This window comes from Gorilla gorilla, chromosome 1 (genome assembly GCF_029281585.2).
Source record: "Gorilla gorilla gorilla isolate KB3781 chromosome 1, NHGRI_mGorGor1-v2.1_pri, whole genome shotgun sequence".
Taxonomy (NCBI): Eukaryota; Metazoa; Chordata; class Mammalia; order Primates; family Hominidae; genus Gorilla; species Gorilla gorilla.
The window spans coordinates 163,321,944-163,348,623 of NC_073224.2; the positions used below are offsets into that span (position 1 = coordinate 163,321,944).

General features: G+C 38.1%; 1 protein-coding gene across 2 annotated transcripts in view; it reads right to left on the minus strand.

Annotated features, from left to right (window-relative positions):
* Window positions 1–3,342: 3,342 nt before the first annotated feature.
* The window catches only part of ST6GALNAC3 (ST6 N-acetylgalactosaminide alpha-2,6-sialyltransferase 3), a 557,467-nt gene continuing 534,129 nt past the window's right edge, over window positions 3,343–26,680 (minus strand). For both annotated transcript variants that reach the window (XM_004026000.5, XM_055367849.2), the window contains exons 4-5: window positions 6,737–6,844; window positions 3,343–5,673 (exon numbers count right to left, since the gene is read on the minus strand). In XM_004026000.5, the coding sequence (XP_004026049.2) occupies window positions 5,487–5,673; window positions 6,737–6,844 (295 nt within the window). In that variant the 3' untranslated portion in view covers window positions 3,343–5,486. The remainder of the gene's footprint in view (window positions 5,674–6,736; window positions 6,845–26,680) is intronic.

Below are 26,680 nucleotides of genomic sequence, written 5' to 3' on the forward strand. Positions count from 1 at the left end.
AAATTGCCTCGTTTTCATCTTTTTGAAGTTTCTTAGCAATAGCTCTCACTTCATAGGCAAATATGTGAACTTGGTAGTTGACTGTTTATTCATCAAGATGTTCTTCACCTTTATGGAAGGAAGTGAGCTTCTATTTTTCTGAAGTCTTCAAGGCGTGAACAAAAAGAGATGTATCTGTGGAGAAATAAGAGGTTTTCTACTCAAAAAAAAAAGTGCCTATTCTGAAAAGAAACAAACAAGTAGTTAACTGAAAAAAAAAGAAAAAAAACTAAATGAGATTTTCTGCACTGTTACAATGCCCAATGACAGTTCTGATTCGATGCCTTAGCAATTTACATGGAATTTTACTCTGGTGTTTTCTCTACAGTTCAGCAAAAACAAGCAACAGAACAATATACTATTTCTGAGCCACAAGAACCATTTTCAGAGGCCAGTGTATGTAGTTTCAAAATTCTTCACTTCTAACAGTAGCATATAAATGGACTGTAGAGAAAAAAAATTCCTTTTAAATCTTTTATGCAGACTAAGCCTTGCGGGACATGTGGGGCTTTCATTCATCTTCTAGAAGGGTATCTGGGCTCAAAGGTCACATGTAGTGCAGGGATGAGCATGAACCCAAAGGGTGGTGTTAGTGCTGATGGATAATTTCACTAACTTGGGCAGCACAGTTGGTTTGAGTATGAGGACACTTTAGCTCTGGGGAAATGTCAACAACAGGGCCTGCCAGTTTCACCAGGCAACCTCCAACACTCAGCAGCTCTTGGTGTATCAATGGCTTGCTCATCCTCAATCACAAAGAGAAACTAAGAAACTCACCTTTCAGTTCTTTAAACAAGTCCTAGAATTTTGTGATAACAGAACATAGCCTAGCCTTACCACTAGCAACAGAGAGAAGAAAGTGTAGACAATCAATGGGATATGTTCCTTCAATTATGAAAATATTTCTCCACTTCAGCGTGGGGATTTGTTTCATCCTGAGCAGAATTAGCACAATTTGGAGCCCTTGGATTCCATGAATAGACTCTTTAGTAAATCAGTTAGGCATTCTTTTTCCAGCTACTCTTCTGTCTAAAAAGTGTAGTGGAAAAAGTACTAGAGAAGAAAACATGAGACAAGAATTTGAGTCTCAGTACTGCCATTAGTCCAGTTTATAACTACAGGCAAGTCACTTCACCTCTGTCTGTTTCCTCAGCTCCAAGGTGTAGGAGTTGAATTGGCTGGTCTTTAAAATCTCTTTCAGCTCTAAAAGCCTCAACTACTTACAAAGGCTAGCACTGGCTCCTTCAGTCACTAATCTATGTACACTATTGAAATGATGAGGTCTTGTCTTTTAAATACGCTGTTTTAAGAAAAAAGCATTTTTTCTCTCTTGGCCCTCAGACTGTAAATCCTTTGTTGTGCTAAGACATGCAAACAACTGACACCGAATAACATAATTTATTATTTGCATTTGACATGTCACATTAAAGGCTAGATGGGCACATTGTTTTTTTTTTTTTTTAATCAGTCATCTGATTATATTTTCTTGCTTACTGAAATTAAACCGAGCTCATAATTAACATCCAATTAACACTACCAGGTGAAGTACTTTAGTGTTGTCTCTTCTCTAAGTAACAGTGATTTTCTTCTGATGGCCTTCTACTTCTTGGAAGGTCAGCAGGTCCCCAATTCAGACTCTCGTTCCTACCTCAGCTGATTCATACCAAATCTTCCAAGAGCAATCTCCCTGTATAATTTTCCTTTTTCACAGTGGTCACAGTTCTGTAGCTATATAATAAAAATCATGCAAATCTGGATTTTGCTTATGCTAAAGACTGGCTTATTTGAATAGGAGGACCAATGTTCATTTACTTCAGTGTGAATGAAGCTTGATGCAATGTTTTTCAATGTGACTTTAGCTAAGCCTGCAATCGGCAGAACCTACAATACAGATTGCTATACTTACAAGTCTGATTTGTGACAACTGTGGCATCTGATTGTGTTTTCTAGATTTAGCAGCTTCTCTAGCTTTATTCTTCTGGCCAGCTTTTGAATATGATTTTACGTACTCTTAGCAATCAGTCCATTTAATTTGGATTTTTGCTTTTTTTATCAGGATTCAAAATGTAACCCAACGAATTTCAGATGAAGTCTAAAATAGGGCTTTCTGTGATTCACATGCACCAGTGAAGAATATAGGATTATATATATGCCTTTATATATAGTTATAAGTATATAGATGTATATATATGTGCGTTCACACACACACAAATAGACTCTATGTGCATATATACAAACATTCCTCCAAATTCCAATTGCCTTTTCTTTGATAGGTTTGATAGCAATGTAAAATCATATACTCTAAAAGGTTTCTTATTCACATTATCATCATAACAATGTAAATCATTACTACTTCTCACTTGGTTAAATTGGAAAAGAGTCAAACACTCATTTTAAAACTCTTTTTAAATTACCTTGCTTTTTCATAGAATTATGCATAACAGAAAATAATATTTAGTCTATTATTTTTATCTTGAATGTTTTCATGCCAATTTCAGAAAAATTGGGACCCTTTTTTATAGTTCATTTTCCGAGAACCATGGATAGTATTGAAATATTTTTATTTTTCACAGATATTAATTAATTTCTGGGATAAATACACATCAGTGATAAGTAAGTTCAGTTAAATTTTTCAATGTTTAAATGTTGGATAGAATATCTTTCTTTTGACCAGAATCTGTGGGAATTGATCAGAAATGTGCATGGCAAAATAGTCTCCTTGAATTGCTCCCTTACCAAGCTCTTCTCTATCAGCAAATCATAGATGAAAAATTTATTCTCAACATGGGAGAAATTAGACTTTGCATTTTCACTAGAATTAGAAAGATGGAACAAAGAAAAACAGGAAATAAAAGCAGAGAAAAATAAGTTGTGAGATTCTATCAAAATGCTGATTATACTGGAAATTATTCAGTTGAGTCTCCAAATTGAGAAAAACTTGTTTTTTTTTTTGTTTCCTGTTTGTAGAAAGAAAAAGGCAAAGAAAACAACAATAAAAAGTGTAGAGTAGCAGTTTAGTTGCAAAAAGAAAGGAAAGAAAGAGGAGACGAGAGGAGAGGAGAGGAAAGAAAGCCCTTTCCCACCCCTCCTAAGAAAACACCGGAGTCTACATATTCCACACACACCTTCTGCTATAGAGTGAGGGATACAATATACTGCAGAAGGCTTCATCAGAGAAAGCTACAGCGAGGCAGGAGAGCAAGCAAGTTTTCAAATGTTTCTCATCAGTAGGGGCTAAAACAAATAAGAGTTGGCCCTTCATTTATTAGAAAACTAAATAAATTATGTTCATGTCCCAAGGCATCCTGATTAATCAAGGATTTCTTTTTATTTTAAAGTGAAACAACAGGGGGAAAAACAGTCTGTATGGCAATTTTAACATTTGTCTCTGTTTATTTTTCTTTGAGTGGGCATTTCTATCTATCATTAGCTCAAAAAAACTTAACATTCATAGAATTAAAAATTGCATAAGGGAACAACAAAAGAATAACAACTCCTTCCAACGATAGAACTGGGGCTTAGTAATGTTTATGGGTGTGAATATTGAGGTATCAAAATTGCAGAAGAGAGTAGGCAAAAGGCCTTTATCCAAGATGGCACATTTTAATGATAGCTCACCATAATACTTAGCACTAGTAAAGACCTACAAGTGCTTCTGAAGTGAAATGTATCATTACTTCCAGTCTCCAAAACATTCTGTAAGTTGAGCCTGGCTTTTGTCTTTTGAATCATTCTGCAAGGATGTTTTTGAATTCTCAGCTACGCTTGCAGCAAATCACCCTTTACTATTTAATGACCAACGAGTATACGAAAAATAGAATTGTCTCAACCCTAGGACAGGAAACTATATTTCTCTGCCTTCATATCCTCCTGTTGTCCCTGCTTTTTCATCTTTTCCCCACCTAAATAGAACCACACGTGTATATATACGTATATAGAAAAACTTCTCAAAACTACTTATTTTCACAGGGGTCTTAGCATATGGCCAAGACCATCCTTTGTGATACTTTTTGTGTAATCCTGATATAATGTATTTGGCACAGAGATCAACTGGTTACTAGTTTACATAAATTCTATTCTATACAAATATTAGCAAGTAGAGCAATCTGGAATATAACAGAACAATGATCAAATTACAGATCATCTGCTAAAGAGAGCAGAATACACAGACAACAGCCCATTGGGGTGTTCAAGGGCATCACATGGTATAACAGATGTTAAAGGACTCTAAATGACAAAGCACTTTGGACATTAAGATCATTATTATTGTTGTTATTGTGGCATAACAACTGATACACTATGGGAAAAATAAATCCCTAGAAGGCAAAAAGCTCTGGTCAGGTTTAATATAAGGAATCATTTCCTCTCCATGTGTAACAGCTGGCACTTGGCAATGAGAATGTAATGTTTGGAGAAACACACCTTGGGCCTATAAAATAGAAATTTGAATATACAAATATATATTATGAAGTATGATAGGATACAAATTGATGTAAAAATATGCTTTGCTGTCTCTATTTCATGATTTTAAAAATCATATAGTTTTGTGTTGTTGGATGTTGAAGCAGAGTTAGCAAACCCTTTGGTTATTTTTTAGGAATGTTTTCACAGTATATGTTATTACAGTGTTGAAGTTGGTATCTTACATGTTAAGTAGCCTTCTGAAATATTTAGCACTCAACCAAAAATAACTAAACATTAACATAGATCATTCTAATCACATGTTCAGTTATACTGTTGGTAGTAAGAATGGATGGTAAGAGTGGAAATTCATCAAGATTTGCTACTTGGCCCATTTTGATTTATGTGTTTGAGATAGTCAAGTAATCCTGAAGTGTAGGATGTCCATGAAATCTTCATTGTTAATTAGGCAATGGCCTGAGGCTTTAGCTGTAGGAAATACTGTAGAAAGATGGTATATTAGGAAGAGATATTTTCCCATCCTTAGGCTAACTAGTAAGATACTTGCACCCTGATAGCAGTTCTTGGGTCAGTGTTTGACAATCAATCATTCTTCAAGACGACGGAACTGCTGAGATTCAACAAGCCATTGAGTCAATCACCTTGCCTCATGAAGCCAAACTCTTTTGGCTTTTGGAAGTTACTCACTGTTGAACAATTCTAGGCAGCTATCTTGAAAGATAATCTTCCCATTTCTTAGGTCACAGTTGTCATGTCACTGGCCTTCATCTCAATTCCAGTTAAATTATAAAGTGCGGTATGTAGTGTTGAACCTCCAGAAAGAACATCATGAGCACAACCATCCTCCATGAAATGCCAAGTTTAAATTACTAGCAGAGTCACCATCCACATCTGAGAGTGTACAGGAACTTGATAATCATTGTTGTTGTCTTTATCATTACCATCATCTCCATTAGCATCATCAGCATCACAGTTGCAGTATGGGGATCACATTAAGTGATGTGGCAAGATCAGAAAAACCATTATCAAGACAATGTCCAGTTTGGATGTGTAAATATTATCCTGTGCTTCTTGGCCCATTTAGCAAACACTTTCTTTTCAGTGATAAACCTATGACCCCCATATGGGGCATGTTCATGAAGAAAATATTCATCACACTCATCTCTTCCTTGTTCATAATAATGGTAGGGGACTTTTCTATACCCTTCTGTCCTAGAAAAGAAAAAAAAAAAGAAAAGGAGAGAAAGATTGAGATGAAGAATGAAGCACTCATTTACAAGAATCCATTATGTGCCCAGTAAATGCATTTACTCACAAACCCATACATGATTCTTGTCCATGAACTCAGTTAAAAGCTATTATATGTATGAAAGCTTTTAGGAAGATGTACCAAGTTTTTAGTGGTTTAATAGATCAAATAAAATTTATATATCATGCCAATTACATTCAAACATATGGCTATCTTTTGAAAAAGGAAATGGTGTATAATTGAAGAAACTTTAGATAGCCTCTTGCAGAACTTGAAGAAACTGTGATTTTTCACCGTAAGATATTGGCTCATCTGAGCTCCATTATGCTTATAGTTAGGGAAGAAATATTTGTTCATGAAGACTGTGGCTGAGAGTTACCATTTTGACATTATGATTAAAACAGTCTGTGAATTATGTTGTGCCAGTTGTTGGTAGGGAAATAGATTCCATTATCCTGATGAAGCATGGAGGGTTTGTTTTATTATCTAATTAGAAACTATCCCACCAGCGAGGATATACTGTGGGTAAACACACTCATTTTAAATAAGGATCTGGCAGATTACTCACTTACTAGTGAAGTATAATTTCCAGGAATTCTTGTTAAGCTGTCAGTTTCTCTGAGGCTGCAGGACATTTTGTCCTTCATGATCAAATCTAACTAACCATTGAGTAGATAGCTATCCATCAAGCCATCAGAGAAGCAGAAATGACAAACTTGCTTTTGCAAATTACACAACCACTAAACTTCTTCTGTATTTTCAAGCCAAAAGTCCCTGCTATGCCACTGATTAAGGGAAAAGTGTTCCTCCTGACATTTGACATTAGTCTGGTAAATATTTTTCTTTATCTCACCCCTAGAAGTCACAACTTGATGCACTGACAATAAAATGTCGTGTCAGCAAAGAACACTGGGAAATAATTGTTGCTTTATCTGTTTCTCAGATTTATGGTATTAAAATGAATTGTGATATTTTGACAAGATCTCCGAATTGGAGCTGCATAAAAATAATTTCTTGTGATCTTACTTGCAGTAGGTGTCATTTATCATCCCGTAGACGTGAATGCCATAACAGGCGTCCATGGCCAGAATGAAGGTAAACCACCCTGTGCTGAGATATGAGCCAGACTGGACTCTGAGGGAAATGAAAACAAACAATAACAAATAGAGCAAAACACAGAACACACACACAGAACAATAAGGTGTGTGAGAAACGAGCAACATTTCATCAAAAACATAGCACTTGTTATCAGGAAAAAGCATTGAGAAACTTGACAATATGTCAAAGATGCACACTTATTTTGAATTATCTCTGAATAATTTATAGGAGTGCTCTTGCTCTTACTACCTTAAGCCTCAAAGCTATGTTGTGTGGAAGAGAAGCCATATAGCAAATATCTGAAGTCAAATAATCCTCTCCCTTCAGGTGAAAAATAATTTATTTAATTTTCCATAAGACACAAATTAGTCCTGTCTATCAGAGGAAAGGTTCTCTTAAAGTTGCTTGGAGCCCGGATGGGAACTGAATAATAGTGCTATCTTGCTTAACTGGACATATTACTACTTTCTTGAAGGCTGCTTGGGTTTCTAAGTGTAACTTACATGCAGTGTATGTGAATAACTTGAAATGAAAGCATCTGAAAAGATTTCTTAACTGCTTTCCAGGCATTATAAGACAAGACTTGTCCTTTTTAAGACCTATGTTACCAACTTCTTCATTGTATTTCCATTGAACAAGCTACATGGTAATCACTGTTATGGAGGCTGGGGATACAACAACGATCAAAACAACCAAAGCTTCTGTCTTTGTGAAGGCCAGTGGATTGGATTTGGAGGTAGCTATATTATAAAGTTTGGCTAGGAAAGCCTTCTTTGATCATGGGAACAAAGATCTGAAAAAGACAGAGGGGAGGGTCAAGGAGGAAGAAGCCACTTGGACCACATGAGGAAAAGGTATTTCAGGAAGAGGGAAGGGGAAGGACAAAATCACAAATATGGAAGTATGGTTGGTATGTTCAAAGAAGAGCTGGGAAATGCAGGAACTGAGGGGGAAGGTGGTGATGTACTTAGATGAAGTGCTGATTGGGCATCTGCCAAGTTCCAAATGGTTCAAAGGAATGTTAAATGAAAAGCTGGATCTCCATATTTGTCTTTAGCCAGTGTGACTCAATCCATTCAAAACAGATGACTGTCCATCTCCTTAAAACTCTCCACAGGGGCATTTGGAGCACCCCAATTTGTTTGACAGCTGTGTAGCAATACCTCTGAAAAAGATTAAATGGTCTATCTTCCATATAGACTTCTTGGCCTACAGGAGCACAGCCAGTTCAAACTGATACTTAGATACTGATAACCGCTCTCTGAATACAGCCCTCCAGCCAGTACTTCCTTCCTACTGATGCTCAATATTGTTGATGCACATCCCAGTACCAAGCCATCAGTGTGCTATAATTAGGAGCCTTGAATCCTTTGCTGCTGCTGCTGCTGCTGCTGCTTCTTTTTAACAGGCACTACTTAGTGTCAAATTACTTACAATGTGCCAGCATTTCAGGAAAAACACAAACTCACAGTGGGGGTTGATGATTGGATTTTTTAGCTTTTACTTTCATTGACTTTGGGTGATTTACAAGGATACACAAACTCAGCCCATATACATCCTCTCTGCATACTTGTCACTGAGTCTGAAATGTTACTACCGAAGTAGCCATTCCTTCGCATCTTCTGGTGTATGGAAAATATCCCAGAAACCAGATCACAGTGAGTTACATGCACTTTCCTCTGTGACAGTAGCAGCAACATGGGGAGGCAATAGATGCAAAATGAATGGGAAGACGTATCTCAGGGAAGCGAGCTACAGTAACGAACAACTTTGCCTTTTAGACAACTTAACCTGCAGTCAATCCTGCATTCTGGGGTTTGAGGAGGAGCAGCAATGATGGGAATTGCTTAAAGCACCATCTGCTTAAAAAGCCCTTATTTGAAAATGAGAAGAGATCAGAAGAGGCAAGAGTCTTGACAAAATGCTCCCAAATTGAATCTAAATATTTAGTCTATGTACCGAATTTGTCTGGTTATTATTCCTATGGAATTGTGTATTCTTTTTTTTCTCTTCTTTCTCACACTATTTTTTCTACCTTTCACTCCCTATCTTGTCTATTCTTCATTATCAGGCTGACCAAGCACTCATAGAGATCACTAAAAGTTACGGCATTTGTTTGTTTCTACATGATGAGGAAAAAATCAGGTCTCATGTATTTACTCATTTATTCACTTTTTCAACCAACATTTATTGGGATCCTATTATGTGCCACTGACTGTGCTAGGAAGCTGGTGATGAATATTCTCTTAAGAGGAGTACGTGGTCTAGTGAGGGAGGCACACATGTTAAAACAATTGATCACAATACAGTGCAACAAAGCACAGCCATGTGTTTCAGAGTCAACACAGAGTGCAGTTAGAATTGGAGTGAGGATATCTGGTTTCATATTGCAGCTCTGCCGCTACTCGAACATGGGCTTTGGCCACTTATTTAGCCTCTCTGGGTCTTATTTTCCTTGTGTCTAAAATGAGATGGTTGAACTATGATTCTGTGATCATCACCCTCAACAGTCTGTAATTAAGTTTTAACCACTGTGCGGTACCATGCTCTATGCATATTGGATGTTGTAATGAGCAAACATGTGAATAGGTCAGATCACATTTCATGCTCCCTTGTGTGATGGGCATGACACTAAATGTATGGGGTATATATAAAAATATAAGCTGGGCATAAAGTTTTTACCTTGCAATGGTAGTGACAATAGTCACAAAACTTTTGTGGGGAGAACTCCATGATTCCCTCCTTTACACTGCCACTCATGGAAGGTGTTGCAATGGCTGACGAAGGCCAAGGCCATAACTGAACCATAGTGCTAAGGGTAAAGGTGAATTTGAGTGAGAAGAAAATAATCATAATTAGGAAAAATCATCCTCCCTTTGATGTGGTCCCTTCACAGAGGTGCTAATTATCAAAGACAAAGATAATATGATATCCCCGGGAAAAAGAGGAAGATCCTCTTTGTGACATATGGACACTTATTCTGCGAAACAAGCAAGCTCTCCCGACTCATTCTGGTCTAGCCCACACAGTCGTTTCTGAAGGTTCAACAGTAAGCTTCCAGAACACAGCCCTCAAAGAATAAAGAAGATACAATGGTCATTAGTGGCTTCTCTATATATCTATGTTCTCTTTAGCACAGGAAAAGAAGATCAAGAATTTCAAGGTTTGGCATCTGGTCAAGGATCTTGCCATCTTACCACCTAATAAGGAAACTTTACCACATTTCTGATACTTGATTCCTTTAGGACCTAACCTGATTTGTTTTATTTCTGTGTAGACATGCCATGCTAATTAGCTCAATAGCTCTTTAAACAAGATGTGTTGCATTTGATTCAGATGGGGGAGGCTCATACTGCCCAAGTGCCCTGTCCTACAAACAGCACTTAATTAGACAGTTGCAGTTCCTTTCCCTGATGCCTGTGATATATTTGGGATGTTAAATAGCATGGGGTTTCCTACCCACAGTACAAGCTAGGGCTAGCAAAGTAGTTCTTTTCTCTAACTATTTGGAGCTAATGTCCATACAATGATGCTTGCAGTGGAATAATGACAACTTCTGGATGAATCCAGGAATTCTTCCAAATAAATGCCTAGTAATCTGGGTCCCTAGAGGAACTCACTGGCCTGTTGGCACTGGCTCCGGAATGTCTTGTAGCTGTACCATTTCCAAACTCTACCGGGTTGCTGTGTGAGCATACTGGAAATGAGAAATTATAAATTATACACAACTAGACCTTTAAGTTTCAATGAAAACTACAACAAAAAGACATTACCTGATGTATGTGAAATTGTTTATGATTTCCAGCTTGGAAAGACTTAGTGATAACTATCAAATGCCTTAAAAATTCTTAAAGGGTATCCTCTGGGGCCAAATACTGTCTCATAATTTGTCACTCATGCACGCAGCACTAACTATGTATCAGCTGGCCATCAACCATAGCATTTTTTTTTACCTTCCACATTTGGGGATCAATAAAAACAATTATTCTCATCCACAAATAAACAATCAAGATTCCCACAGGGATGATAAGAGAATTTAAGCCCCTAATTCTGTGCAATAGGAAAGCTTAAATTAATGCAGCAGAATAATGAGCCATGCAGGGGAAAATAAAGGCAGGCGTGTGAAGAGGAAGCCATCAATCCTTTGATTTTACCGGTCAGGCTCTGCACCCCGCTGCTCCTTGGTAATCAAGATACTTACAACTTGGAAACTACTTAAATTTACTGGCATATCTCTTGGGAAAATGATGCTGTCAAGACCTTGATGTAGCACATGCTTGAAGACATATCATTTAAGATACGACCTTTCATCTAGTTTATTTCAATAAAATATAAGCTACTTTACCCTTGATGTTTACCCCTATTCCTTCATGTCGAAAGGCCATCACATGGATACAGGGATTCCTTGTTTGTTCAGCTATCATGATGTTTACCAGTCTCAGTGTTTTTGGTTGTCAGCAACGTTCATTTGCCTGTACCTCTGTTTCTGAGCACACTCTGTCCTCTTCTCATTTCTGGAAAGATATTGTGAAGCACTTTCCTCCCATTATCTGGCAAGCTGGAGCCTTCTAACTGAGTGACATTTCCCTTTCAGATAATTTCAGGGGAGGAACTGAGGAAATGGAAATGGCTACTTTTCAAAAGAGAACTGGATTATGTTGGATCTATTATCTATTCACAGGATGCTCTGCTAATTATTGAATACCAATAGCTCAATGAGTTGGGTTCTGAACTCAAGAAACTCATACTTTGATGGCAAAAAATTGTAGCACTTTCTCTAGATTAGAGTTTATCAACCTCAGCACTGTTAACATTTTGGACAAGATAACTCTTTGTTGTGCAGTGGGTGTCCTGTGCAGTTCTCTTATACATTTTATCAGATTCCCCTCTGTTTCAAGCTCATCTGGGTCCTAAGAGGGCAGTGGATTTCTTCCCAGGGCCTATTCTTGCCTTAGGGTGATTGCTCTGAGGGTGTCCTTGACCCTAAACAGCCAGATTCCTATAATCTCCAGTTCCTACTCTGTTCATTCACTGTCCCCTGATTTTCTTCATCCAACCAAGCATCGTACTTCCTTCTCCCTTCTTTACAAGTCCATCTAAACCCATTATCTTACTTTTTAACCTTAGAAATCAGCAAACTCAGTAGGCCTAGACCCAAAGGGCAAGTCTTAGCCTGCAATGGGGGAATGTACAATTAGGAATGCAGAAAAAGTATCAGGTGGGACAAGGACAACGAGTTCAGAAGCCACAGTATCTATGGTTAACTCCTTTCATGAAATGGTTCCTTTGGGGGCCTTTGGCTCAAACTTTGCAGCTTCAGTTCTACTGTTTCTTTCTTGAACTGATGAAAGTCAAGCCTCAGGCACTCAAAGCTAACATTTCAAAAGCATAATAATCATTTATCAAAGCCTGAAGGGTATCAAGACCCCCCTTCCAATAATGGAGGTTTATTGGAGAGCACGGTATTGGCAGCAGCTTCTGAAATCTGTTATACTCAGGGGTAAAAAGAGAATTTAAAAGAAGAATTAATCAATATTTCATGTCTTGTTTTAACACTATTGGACCTCAGTTCTCTCATCAATATACTACACTGGCAGGATAAATAAAAGCAGCAAAGTAAGTTTTCAGATACCTTCCTACGGAGAAGAAATACCTGACAGAATACAGATTATTCAATTAAAAGCATTCTTTCCCTCATTTTTTTCAAAAGCACATGGATAATGAAAGAATACATTTAAACAAAGATTCTTGGCAAGAAAAGCAGCTGATGATTATCAGTAGCACCTTGGGATTCCATCTAATATTGTGAACCAGTCTAATGGAAGCAGAGCTCAAAGTGTGGAAACAATTTCAGCTGTCCCCAAGTCATATATTTTTGTATATCATTCAATAGTCGGGAGCTATGGAAATGCTCTGGAGTTTGCCCATTGTATTAACACTGTATATTTGTACTATCTATCAACAGGACATGCCCAGCACATTTTCAGGCGGCAACAACTTTCTGCAAATCAGGCAGTGGAATTCTCAGTCTTGTCTTGAATCATTTGCAAACGGACATAAACTTTTCAAATAAATAAAAACATCATTCTGTGGCTGGTAATTCTTAAGAGAATGAACCAAGTGAAAGGAATCCAGGCCTGAAAAATAACAAAAAATGGAAAATGGAGAAAGCAGTAAAGCTTAGAAGAAGACTGTACTTCTATCCCAATCAGCTAATGCAAAATACCTGTGCTAATCAGTAGGCACTTGGACTGTGAATATAACAAATAGTTTTTCTGCCGGAGAATCAACAGGACCCTCTGACTGGTTATGAATGCAATGAAATTGTACAAAAGGAGAATAATAAGAAATGACTGTGTTCTTTTCAAAAACATACATTTAAAAGTAAAATGGTACAGCTCCCAATGGTATGATTTATGGCTGCTATAGAAACAGAAGATACCACTTACAAAAATTTCTTTGTTCATTCATCTCAGAAATTAAAAGGTTATTTTCTTCATGTCCTTAGGCTTTAACGCCTTTTTAATTGGAAATGCTGATTTTCTATATTTCATTCACTTTCTTAACTGAACAATGGAACCCCAATAATGGCAGAAGGATGATGGCAATCTTTAGGGTCCACTTCATTTATCAGTGGCCGGTTCCTTAACCACTCAATATGGGTGGATGCTATGGGCTGAATTTTGTTCCCCCAAATTCATATGTTGAGGCCGTAGTCCCCAGTCTGGTGGTATTTTGTATTTGGTGATGGGGCCTTTGGGAGATAATTAGCTTTACATGAGATTAGCAGGGTGAGTTGTCATATGATGAGATTACGGGGATGAGATTAGTTTCCTTATAAGAAAAGCAAGAGACACCAGAGTGCTCCCTCTTCCCACCATGTGAAAACACAGCCAGAGGGCAGCCTTCTACAAGACAGGAAGAGAGCCTTCACCAGAAACCTGTAATGCTGGTACCCTGATCTTAGACTTCAAGCTCCCAAAACTGTGAGAAAATAAACTTCTGCTGTTTAAGCTATGTGATATTTTGACATATGATGGCCAGGGCAGACCAAGACAATGTGTGTCCCCTGAGACCCTCCTCAACACACCTAAACTCCCCACTGCTTTTTCCAGGACTTCTTTTCTTAAACTCTTTGGTCTAGTCACATGGGCTCATTTATTGCTCCTTAAACTTGCGCATCTCAGCCTCTGTCTTCTTACTCCTTACTTCTGTGTGCTTTTCTTCTTCCTGAAATGCTCTCTTCAATGTCCTCTCCAGTTTTCAATCTTATCTATCAAGCTGCAATTCTGTTCACTCTCATCCACTCAAGAAAGATGTGTTGAGTACTTTCTAGGTGCGAGGCATGTTGCTGGGCACTGGAAAACCAAATTGCCCCAATCTCAACTCAGGGTTAAGTCAGAAAGACAGACTCAGTGACTATTTTCAAAACCAAGGCTATTCAGGAGGTAATTCCCCTGCATGTGCTATGGGAATACTGGGGAAAGAGCCACAAATATAGCTGAGGGAATTGAAGAGGATAATTTCTTCTCCAACGGGAGATAAGAGCTGAGCTGTGGATTAAGGCTGAGTGGAACATTAGGCAGAGGAGGGAGAAGAAGGAGGGCTTTTCAGGCAGAAGGAATGGCCTGTGATGTTGTACTGAGGTGTAAAAGTAATAGGAACACAGTCATTCTGATCTATCCCCTAACCTGGTACAGACCTCAAAGCATCATCAGTGTTTATTTCTGCAATAGATTGTTGGTTACAGACAGGATGCATAAATAGCACCAATTTATTTTTCTTTTTTACATTATGTTTTGAAATATTAGAGATATCTTGATGTTTCATACAGTTATTTTCTCAGATGAAAGAAATTGATGGATCTGGGGAAAAGTATCCAGAAGAAAATTGACAGAATTATGTTTTTCTTCTTCATTAAATTCCTCATTAATTCAGAGTTGAGAATGAAATGTAAACAACATATGACTAAGAATAAAACAATTAAAAATGTGTGATGATAAAGGATGCACCTAGTAGTGCTCATCTGTGTTATAAACTAAGTTACAAATCATGAGCAAAGTCATCTAATCTCCACTTACCACCAAGTAGGCTTCCTCCATATACACCTGGGGGTTCTCGATGTGTTCCATTTATAATGGAAACAGTTTTTACATAAATGTTAAATGTATTGAGTTTTTAAAAAATTAGTGGAAATGCAAACACATACCACTGCTGCTTTAAGAATATGAACCCTTTGAAATACCTTTCAGGTTTGGAAACACTGAAATAAATGACCTCTAAATCAGTATATCCTCTACCTATTGAAGCTTCTGGGAGAAGGAATGGTATTATATACCCTCTTATCCTGTCTGTACCCAAAATAACTTTGTTGCCTTCCCTAGATCTCTGATTTTTTCTTAACAGTCCATAATTTTGAAGACTTGAGCTACTACAGATGGCCTGTGCAGTTTATAGTTTCAGATTATTCAAGCTTCTTGTGTCAGTGACCGCAGATTTTCTCGCAACCTTTCTGTGCTAGATTATATTGTTCATTCCATCCTTGAACATAGCTTGCCTGTGGATGCAATTAACTTTTCTGCCTCATTGAATTTGGGCTTGGCCAAATGACTTGCTGTGATTGGTAGAATATGCGAAGAGTCAACATTGTGATGGTGTCCAGTAGAGGTTTTAAGAAGCATCACATGGTTCCCATTTCTTATATTCCTCTTTATCGTGAGAACAACACATCCAAGGTAGGGGTTGTTCCTTCAGCCTGGATCTGGGATGAGGAAACTTATGGGATCAACATGAGCCCAAAACTGGAGCCACGGCCAGCTAAGCTTAGCAGAGTTATAGCTGATCACAGATTTATAAGTAGGAAATAAAAATATTTTTGCAAATCATTCAGTTTGAGGGTTGTTTGTTATGCAGCAAAAAGCTAATATTTTTTGATTGATAATTGTATTGTTTTTAGAGCATTTATATGTACTAGACATTGTGTTAATAACTGTGCATTTGTTGTCTCATTTAATCCTCACAACAACCCCATCCTATGGGGAGTACTAATATCCATATTACACAGATGAAGGCTCAGGAAGGTATAAAGTACTTGCCCGAGGACAGTCTGACACTAGAGAACTCAGGTTCTTAACTAAGTTCTTTCTTGGCCACTGCTCCCAGTGCGGCACAAAGCATCATGTCTGATACAGCAGCCATCAAAGGATCTCCATTCTTCTACTGGCTCTACTATTAAACCTCTGGGAAATTATGAACATATCACTTCTTCCCAGGCTACAGTTTCTCTAATGGTAGAATAAGAGGATTGGTCTAGGTAGGCTTAGGGTCTTTCATCATTAACAGCAATTCTGTAATTGCAATTACATAGTAACATAGTTCATTTTAGAGAAATTGAAAATGTGCAGTTGTATTTTTAGTATAGAGACACTATCACCATTTTGTAGATCTGTGCTTGTAATTTCACGATTCAAAACACATTTTAGAACTTCAGCCATAGTCATGTACAAACAATAGCTTTATGCTGCTGATGAGGATATATGCATTAATTTTCAAAGAAATAAAGAGATAGGTCTGGAAATAAAGATCAAATTCTGGAATCTCCTTCATTCTTTAGGCCTGGCTTTCTTTCAGTGCTTAGTTCATATAACTTTTAAATAAATTCCTGTCTTGGGCTAGTGTCAGCTGGAGGAGACATCTGCTCCTTGCAACCAAAGATCGAAGTTGGGTTGGATGACCTCTAAGATCTTCTTTAACACAATTGAGTCTATTAAATACTCTGGGTATGATTAGGGACTTTACTTCCAGCTAATCCTTGACTCTTATTAACGATCCATCTTTGATCTCATCCTAGTTTTATACTTAAGCTTTAAAAAGTTGCTTCTTCCTAACTTACCCTTCAACTTATCTTAAAATCATGCCCTTTCTGAATTGATGTGGGCTTCAGTATTCTGAATGCTAATCACCTTTTTCTACCTAAGGCATAGGTGCCTGTTTCCCTGCTAACCTGATAAAGGTAATTAAAGATTTTGGCTTTCTCTTTTAGTTCACCTATCAGCCATTCCTTCTGCGTATACTTTCCTATGACTTAAAAAAAAAAAAAGATTGTAACAGGTTGGAATATATTGAAACAGATAAAAGAACTTTTCCTGACACTTTAGTTTTTAGAGGAGAAATGAAATGACTCACTTTTCTTTAGGTTTTTGACTTAACTGAAGATTGAATTAAATCAAGCTTTTCCTTTAGAAATGGTTATAGGAGAGAATCAGACCCAAACTTATTCTGACAAAAATCATTTCTGAGTCCCTGTTTGCTTTCAAAATGAAAATTTACATTTAAAATAACTTTTAAGCAACTGAAAATTTTAACAAGTATTTAAGAATGATTTGAGGTGATTTCACTCCAGGGAAGGAGGATAGGTCTCCAAGTCTTGTTGCTTAGGGCTCCAGTACTGCTGGGATCATTGTTAAATGAGCCTCAGCCAGAGCCTAAGCAATGAGCCACACATAAAAGTGAAATTTAAAAAAATATAAAGCAGCTCTGACCTCGTTAAGAAAGGCTAATTTTACAGCCACTTCCTGTCTATTTGAAGCTATTGCCACTTTTCTGACTGGCTTAATACGTCCGGAAATAAACTACTTGGAGGGGAATATTTATTTTCAATAGGAAAATCTAAGCGATACCCCCAGCAACCCCATCTATTAACTTTTTTTTAAATCAGGCTCACTAGAAGGAGGCTAATTCAATTAGGAAAGGTCAGAAGCAACAACTGACATATGGATCTGCAGGCATTTAGAATTTTAGAGTCTCTAATCTAAAGAGGAAGCTTTAAAGCCTGTCATTTTTCCAATAGGCTGACATTAATTGACTACCTTATGAATAATACCTTTGCCAAATAAAAGGGTATCATCAACATATCAAGGCAGGCGCTGCTCTCATTTTCCTACTCCAGCACAAGAAAATTCCTAAATGGGGAGCTATCTGCTCCATCAGAATACTTGAAGTTAAGCGACTTGGTTATGAAATCTCCTTGAAACAGTCAAAATTAATGGAGTCTCACCTACTAAATAAGCTGATTGCCCATTAAGGCAGAATGCTATTCCAATTAAATTTTGCTAAGGAATTTCAGTTCTAAAAAAATCTGTTTTTCTCTCTATTATTGAAATGGGTTGAGTTTGAAAGGAGAAAATTCTTCCTTTGAGGTCCATCCAGATTTTCTAACTGAGTTAAACTCCTCGCTTAGCTAAGGGAAGAATTTCTTTTGTGGAAGTGGTTGGGGTCTTTTCCATAGTGTTGCTACACAGTTCGGCTGGCAATCTATAAGAAAAAAGATCTGTTTGTTTGTTGCTTACAGTAAATCAGTACCTGGAAGAAGTTCTTCTGTGCACACCCTCCCCATACCAGAACCTCTAGAAACCTGTAGAACCAGGGCCTCACCTCCTTTTTTTCACAATAATTTATTTTGCCCTCACCAGGAAAACAGAATCAGGAACATCAGAAAATGTCAGGAAAAGAGATACATTCCAACACTTTTAAGGGCCACCTCTCTCAGAGGGAAGAAAACAGTAGTAATTTCTTTCCCTCAAGCAGGACAGATAACTTTCACATGTCTCTGGAATTCTTCCAGTGCAGTATTTTTGTTGACCGGGAGTAGCCAAAATGTCATAAAGAGAAAACTAGAAAACAGAGCTAAAGCAATATATCCTAGAAAATACCAGGGAAAAATAAACAGTAGAACTTAGAAAATGTCCCTTATTTGAGAGCAGCTACTTGAAATATAAGAATGTTGTATCTCCACAGATTTTCCTACATTGTAACAGTCACAGAATGTCAAAAAAGGAAATCTTCATGCCCAGCTATAAAAATGAGAAGAACTTGGCAAAACAGCCGAGGAGATCCTCCACCCAGCAAACTTGCTTTCACCACTTGGTGATAACACTTTAGGCCTATGTTTCTGAACCCCGAAATTCTGACTGCAAGGGTTGCAAGGAAGTGACTGAAAGTAAGAGCTGAACTCTGAAAGCTGTTACAGAGCAGGCGTAGATGAACAGAATTACCTGCCAACTCTTGCTTTTGGAGCTCTCTTGATGGTTCCCTCAATTCCCTTCCCTTCCCCTTAGCTCTGCTGAGTCTTAAGGGCCTGTAATCAGGCCAAGATGATAAAAAGAACTACATATTCAGAGGAGAAACATGAGGCACGGCATTTTGTGAAAGCTTCACCCCAAAATAAGAAGGTGGATTGAAGGTAGCTTCTTTCATTCCTCATGAACTGGACAAAAGGAAACTGATGAGTGATGTTGACCACTTAGGTTCTTATCAGCTCCCTCCTTATCATTGAAGCACCAATCCTTGTGCTTCTGGAGCTGAATATTCTAGCCCCCTGCATCATCTTCTTACTCCTGAAAAATGATTTACTGTCAAAAGACAAAAATCTCCTATAGGGTACAAGCCCACAGTCTTACTACTATTTCCAGAAGCATCTTCTCTTGTTATTCTAGCCACCAATGCCACAATACCCCAGACCACACCCTGCACCCCCTGGAACCCTAGCCCCTACCCCCCAGTCACAGCCCTGATCTCCCTAGAGGCATTGCTTCCCATTCCTCTCTATTCTTTCCTAAGGTCCATTTTCCACCATTGCTACCGGTAATAGATTCTGATTTTATTTTCCTGTGGGCATAGTTTGGGTATTGGCATTTATTAAATTTTTTTTTTTTTTTTTGAGATGGAGTCTCGCTCTGTCACCCAGGCTGGAGCGCAGTGGCGCCATCTCTGCTCACTGCAAGCTCCGTCTCCCAGGTTCACACCATTCTCCTGCCTCAGCCTGCCGAGTAGCTGGGACTACAGGCGCCCGCCACCACGCCCAGCTAATTTTTTGTATTGTTAGTAGAGGCGGGGTTTCACTGTGTTAGCCAGGATGGTCTCCATCTCCTGACCTCGTGATCTGCCCGCCTCGGCCTCCCAAAGAACTGGGATTACAGGCGTGAGCCACCGCACCTGGTTGGTATTCATTCAATTTTTAAAGAATTCCTAGGTCGTTATAATGTGGTATGCAGCAAAGGGTTAAAAATCACTGTGTAAATGGTAGTTAGGTTTGAGAATTCCATTAGAAGTTGAGTTCCACTTCATTATGAATTAACTTAGCTTCTGAGAATTGGCCTGAGAATCTAACCACTGTTTCAAAATTTGTCTCTTTAGGAAAATGTATCCCAATTTATACACAGCTGACTTGCAAACTAACTGGAAACTTGCCAGTAAAGGGCTACTTTTTGGCAAAGGTGCCCCATCTATCTAAGTCAACTATGTCTGGCACATAGTAGACACTCAATTTGTCCAAATTAGTTGAATAATTTTGGAATGCAGGCTGTTCCTAAGTAAGACTCTGCCAACATATTTTTTCCCAAAACATTTTAAGCATTTTGCTGATGTTTTCTCAACGATGATGTAACAGAGAGACTCCATGATGTGTCTAAGGATATACCAAGGAGATGTCGGGAATCCAACCCAAATCACCACTTGAAGTTCCATAAGCCTTACTGTATTAGTCCATTCTCACATTGCTACAAAGAACTACTTGAGACTGGCCAATCCACAAAGAAAAGAGGTTTAATTGGCTCATGGTTCCATGGGCTACTCAGGAAGCATTGCTGGAGAGGCCTCAGGAAACCCACAATCATGACGGAAGTCAAAGAGGAAGGAGGCACGTCTTACATGGCCAGAGCAGGAAGAAGAGAGAAAAGGAAGAGGTGCTACACACTTTTAAACAACCAGGTCTTGTGAGAACTCACTCACTGTCCCAAGAACAGCAAGGGGGATGTCTGTCCCCATGCTCCGGTCCCCTCCCACCAGGCCCCTCCTCCAACACTGGGGATTACAATTTGACATGAGATTTGGGCAGGGATACAAATCAAACCATATCCCTCACAGACAGCCATGTCATCATTTACATCCAGAGTTGGGTCTTAAACTCCTTTTTCTAGTCAGTTGACCCATAGCTCAGTTAGAATTCTGACTTTATCTGGTAGGATTGAAATGTGCTCTGTACTTTTTATAAATAACAAATTGTAGCAAAGGCCTGGCCATACACAGTATGCCACAGAAAGGAGAATAAATGAAGAGGAAGCTCCAAAAAATGGCAAGAAGTGTTTCTGTAATTTATTGGACCCCCCAGGAGATAGATCAACATCAAGAGGCTTATTCACTGTTTAATCCCTGAAATCACGAGGGGAAATATCAATTTAACTAAATTAATCTCAGTGTCTTAAATCTTCACTGCAAAGCAAACTCTCAGAAAATTAAGAGTGTCATTTGTACCATCCTGCAGTTATAAAGCACACACCTAAGGGACTCTGTTGGCAGCTACTGTCTCAAGTCGTCCTACAGACACAGGCAAGGCCATCCTCCTGCTTTTGGTTGCCCCCATGCACCCACTTACTGCTATGGCTTCCAGTTTCATAATCAACAAAGCCCCACGGTGACATCTGCATGCCAGCCTCCCATAGGAAAGCTTCTGTAGTTCTCCGTCAGCACAAAGTTCTTTCAATGATGTTCAGCTTCAGAAGTGTCGTTTTATTTATCAGAAGGCCACTTTTCAGTTTCTAAATGGCTTTGGACTTGCCACTTCTTTAAGTAGCCCTGACCAGAGAAGAGCAGCTGCCATTCACCTCAGGCTGGGTTTGTAGCAATTCTCCAAAACTAGCATGCTGTTAATAGGACTGATGCATTCAGGATGGTGCCCAGATTTATATGAAAGGCTTTTTAAAAGTGCAACTGCCGATTTGCACATCGTCAGAGAAGAAAAACTAAGTGCTCTCAACCATGGTTTTAAGCACTGTTTCCTTCTGCTTGTTGTTCAGGAATTAATGGCCATATTAATACAGCCAAAGAATATGTTAGAGAGTGAATGGCTCCAGGTCCTGAATGTTTGATTAATTAATGGATTAACTTGATGGGGGCACCTCATTCTCCAGGATATGAATGTCATTTGACTTTTAGCTCTTCCTGATCCTGCATGCCCCATTAGTCACTGAGTTGTGTTCACTCTTTCTGCATGTTGTCTTTTGCATCTGTTTCTTTGCTTCCCACACAACTTTAAAACCTGGGCCACAAGGTGGCTTGGGTACAGGCCTCAGATTAGTACCTCCACCCACTGTGGAACATCTGCGGACTCTACAGTCACTGTTAACAGAGGGGAATGAAATGGTGACCTGGCTCACGACGACAGAGAATCTGGTCCCAGGGAACCGGCCTCACCTCCCAAGATGTCCCTTCAAAATGTTGGCATATTCTATACAATCACAAAAAGGGGAGGCAGGGAAAGGGGTAAAATAAAAAAAAAAAAAAGAAAAACATGCAAGCATGGCTATGGAGAAAAATATGTTTTCCCATGTCCTTACCCAATAATTTTATCAAGTCGCAGGTGTCTTTATTGTGGAATGGCCTGTATGTATTTCCCTGTGAGGTGTTGGAACTGAGAAAGTACAGCTGGGTTAGACACAAAATCAATATCGTCTGATTTAACCTCAACAATTCATCGTGGCACTTTCTCATATCATCTCTTTCAAGAAGGCAATGCAACAGGAAAATCAGATTTTTCTCTAATCAAGGGTAAGGAATGATTTTTAGCTTTGTGAGAATCAAGGAACTATAAGAACTCAGTGTTGGTTATAATATTACAGGCATTCAAATCCTGATTTCATATTGCAACAGACCACCAAAATTTTCCTTTGATTATTATTATTTTTTGCTGTACATTACTAGAGAAAAAATAGCATTTAATAAGCTGTTAAGCATATGCCTGCAACGTAGAGGGATCCTTGGATGGAGGAATGGACTATAAGTTTTTCCCAACAATTGACTTAGATGAATGTGCTTCTCTGAAGGGAGGAGAGGGGTATGGAGAAGAGTGGAGGGAACCACTTTGCTGTTAATCACCACTATTTTCCTCTACTATACGTGTTTCTTGTTTTTGGCATTCATCACATTACAGAGAATAACTCAGAGACATGTAATCTTAGCAGTTTTTTTTTTGTCTCAAAAGAAACGCAACTGATATTTGGTTAAAGAATTGTATTATGTGCAATTTGTATTTTAGACGGAGGTGCAAGCTACCCAGCATATGAAAAAACAAATAGAGAACACTGGCAACTTATCAACTTATTTAGAACAAAATTATTTTGAATATTAATATAATAATTTGTAAAGTGTAATATATTGAAGTATCTGAGACCATTATTATACCTTAAGAGTACCAGGATAAGGAGAGGTGAAAAAGTTCCCATGCTCAGAAACACCAACTAAAGATGGATTAAAAAGCAGACACATTTAGTGCCTAAGGATATATGTGTGTGTGTATATATATACCTCACCTGGAAAAAAAGATTAATTCTCTAATTTTAATGTATGCCCCACCTTTTAGAAACACATCTATTGCGTAAAAACAAGGAAAGACAACACACATCTTTACTGAACAAACACCAGGTACTTATTCACAAATACCTAGCACGTAGCTGGGCGCCTGCTATGAGGCTGGAATGCATGGCTAAGGTATTTTGCTTTTTAATGTGGAGTAATCCCCATACCAGGAAAGAAGGTATATATCCATTTTTATGTGTTTTCATGCCTAAACCCTTAATTGTGTGAAGTATTTTGACTATAATAATATGGCATCTCTCTGAATAAAGAGTTCTGTGACTTGGGGAGGAACTGGCCTCAGAAGTGGACTTAGCACTCCCTGTCCCCACTTACAGACTGTAAATGTCCAACATTCTCTCAACACGGCCTCAAAGAAAGTGTTTTTAAAACAGGATCAATACTCTTTCACCTCTTCTTGGGATTCTAGACCTCACAATTCACCTGCCTCTGTTGCCTCCCTCCCTCCAGGCCTTCATACTTGTCACCCCACTTTGTTCCCAGCCTCAGGGACAACATACTCATGGAGAAGTTTGGTTCTCCTGCCTGGGATTCTATCATTTCCTGCTTCCCTGACCTAACTTTGATGCTTCCGTGTTCTGCAGTGAACTGGAGTGACAAGAGCAAGGAGTGATTGCTTCTAAGCAGGGTAGGCTGTCTGAACCGTCAACCGTTTGGGGCAAAGAGCAATCATGTTTACCCACAAAGAGGAAAAATGAAGACATTTGAAGCCTCATCAGTAAAGAAAATAAAGCTAACAGGGGATTTAATTACAAGCTCACTGACAACCAGTTAGCACTGTGTTTGGGTTCATTTCTCTTTTGGCTATTTTGTAGAAAATACTTCAAATTAAGAAAATAAAATCCTATGATAATTCCCCATGCAGCATAAATTGTTCCAGAGCCCAGAAAAATGTGGATCATTTCCCAATACGTATCACCAATCCAGAATCACACTGATACTAAAATAAGAGAAACAGCCAAAAGAAGGCAGAGACAAAAAAAATGACAGTACATCCCATTTATAATTACAGACTCAATAATCCTCAATTAAAACCTAACCAACTTAGCACTCTTAGCACTAGATTAAAAAGCCACACTCTATGGCCAAGGCATTTCTATTCCAGGAGTGCAAGGATGATTTAATATAAGGAAAGCTATTAATATAACACTTCTCAAGTGTGTTAGATTGAACCCAAGTCAAGGGGATGCTAATTAATGCTATATGAAGGAGGGGGGACAGGCAATATTTGGAAATGAAGGGTTTAACAAAGTTAATGGAATTCTTCACTACTGGACTTCTCAGTATCTTTAATATGCTAATGAGCTAATTAATCTTTAAGAAGAAAATATACTATGTAGCATTTCCTCCAAATGATTTGATCAGACAATAATCTCCCCACCCCCAATTTTTTTCATGGACCAGCCTGTGGAAAAATGTTCTCTAAAAAACATTTTAATAGACCCTATATTAAACTAATTTATGGTATTAGCCATTTAAAGAAGAAACAACTTATCATTTCTTTCACAGATACCAAAAAGAATTTGACAAAATGCTATATCCAGTCCAAATAAGAATGTTTTAATCTATGATTAAAGGGATATTTCTTTAACACCTAATAAAAAACACCTCTGTTAAACTAAAGGCTGGCATCACAAGTAATTGTAAAAATACTAGTGATATATGTTATTAAAATCAGGAACAAGAAAAGTGAGTATACTGTTATCTTTTTTTCATTAAGGTCCTGGAAATTTTAGTGAGTAGAATTAAGACATAAAATGTTAATGATGAGAAGAAACACAAATATTATACCTAGATGAAATAATTGTTTATAAATAGTGGAAAGAAACTAAAAACTATTCGAATAAGGGAGTTTGAGAAAATGGCTGAAGACAAAAACATACACATTTAAAAACAAATAGTTTTCTCAAGTGCTGGGATTACAGGTGTGAGCCACTGTGCTCCAAAAACTAATAATTTTCTCTTATAACCAGAAACAACAGTTAGAAAGTACAATGGACCAAAATAGTTTTAAATAGTAAACTATTTAATAACAGCAAAAATAGTTTTAAAAACCAAAGAATCATCTTAATAAAAATTTGTGGTACTTTTAAGACTGGACTACCAGTTTTACTAAATGGGAGGACTGAAGGCTGCAGACATGTAAATTCTTCCCAAATAATTAATATATTTGAGTGCAATTCTGATAAATATTCCACTGGTGCAAAAAAATCACAAAAGAAAAATACACTGACTAAGTGAGGGGAAAATGTTGGTGACATAAATGGAATTCAAAGGGTTAATTTTTTAATATAAAAATTGCTCTTTTAAACAGGTTATAAAAAGACAAACACTGAAGGAAAAAGAAGTGGGCCAGGTACGCACACACACACACACACACACACACACACACACACATTTCCAGCTCAGGGCTTTTGATCTTCCCCTGACAACAGCTCCTTCTGAGAGGGTTCTCTCTTGATGATCCTATATCAAGTATCAAATGCCCTCATGCCTCACCAGGGCATTCCCTAGTCTTCTCATCCAACTTTACTTTTCTCCACAACATTTATCACCCCTCAACATAGTAGAGATTTTTAAATTTGTTGTCTTTCTCCTCCCGTTAGACTGCAAATTTCGTGAGTGTTGTTTATTTGGTTAATCTCTGTTTTCCCAATATCTAGGGTAATACTTGTCATATAATAGAGGCTCAATAAATATTTGTTGATTAAATGAATAAATACCATTTAGTCTCCTCTATTTATTTGAAGTATTTTCTAAATTCATTGCACACTGACTAATTTATTTTATGTGTGACTGTTGTTTACATTCACATCAGCATGTTCATGCCTTAGGTCCATGTACTTAGAGATACCTCATTGGCTTGGGAAGCACTTGCTATTTTGTAATGAAATTGTACTTCATATGAAGCAGGACACTAAAGCTTTGGGTAGAACACCACATTTTAGTTGGAGTCTGTCACAGGCCTATGAAAACTCCCATTTGTGTGGACTGATTGGCTCATCTCAGTAGTTTAAAAGACACTGTCACCTAGCAGCAGGCTGGCTGCCAAAGATAGTATAGCTGCAAAAGATAAGAGCTGCAAATGCTACATTTGGTTGGGGCAATCATGGGGCCATATAATGTACAGGACTGCTGAGTCAGAATCAGAGCTGCAGGTTATGGCTGTGTAGCGTGTCCCCTACACACAGGTACTGGGCTAGGGGGTGGGTAGAGACTGGAAGTGTGTGTGGCCTGAAATCCTGTTTGTATAAGACTTGCACCTTGGTTCTGTCTCCATCAACCCAAAGGAAGAAATACTATGATATTGTGATGTACTAAGAAATAAACATTTGATCTTTGTCCCAAATCCCTGGCACAGAGGTCCTAAAATTCTTGTAATTTCCTGAGTGATAGGGACGATAGGGACATCTTTTGTTATAATATTTGGCCTTAGTCCCTAGT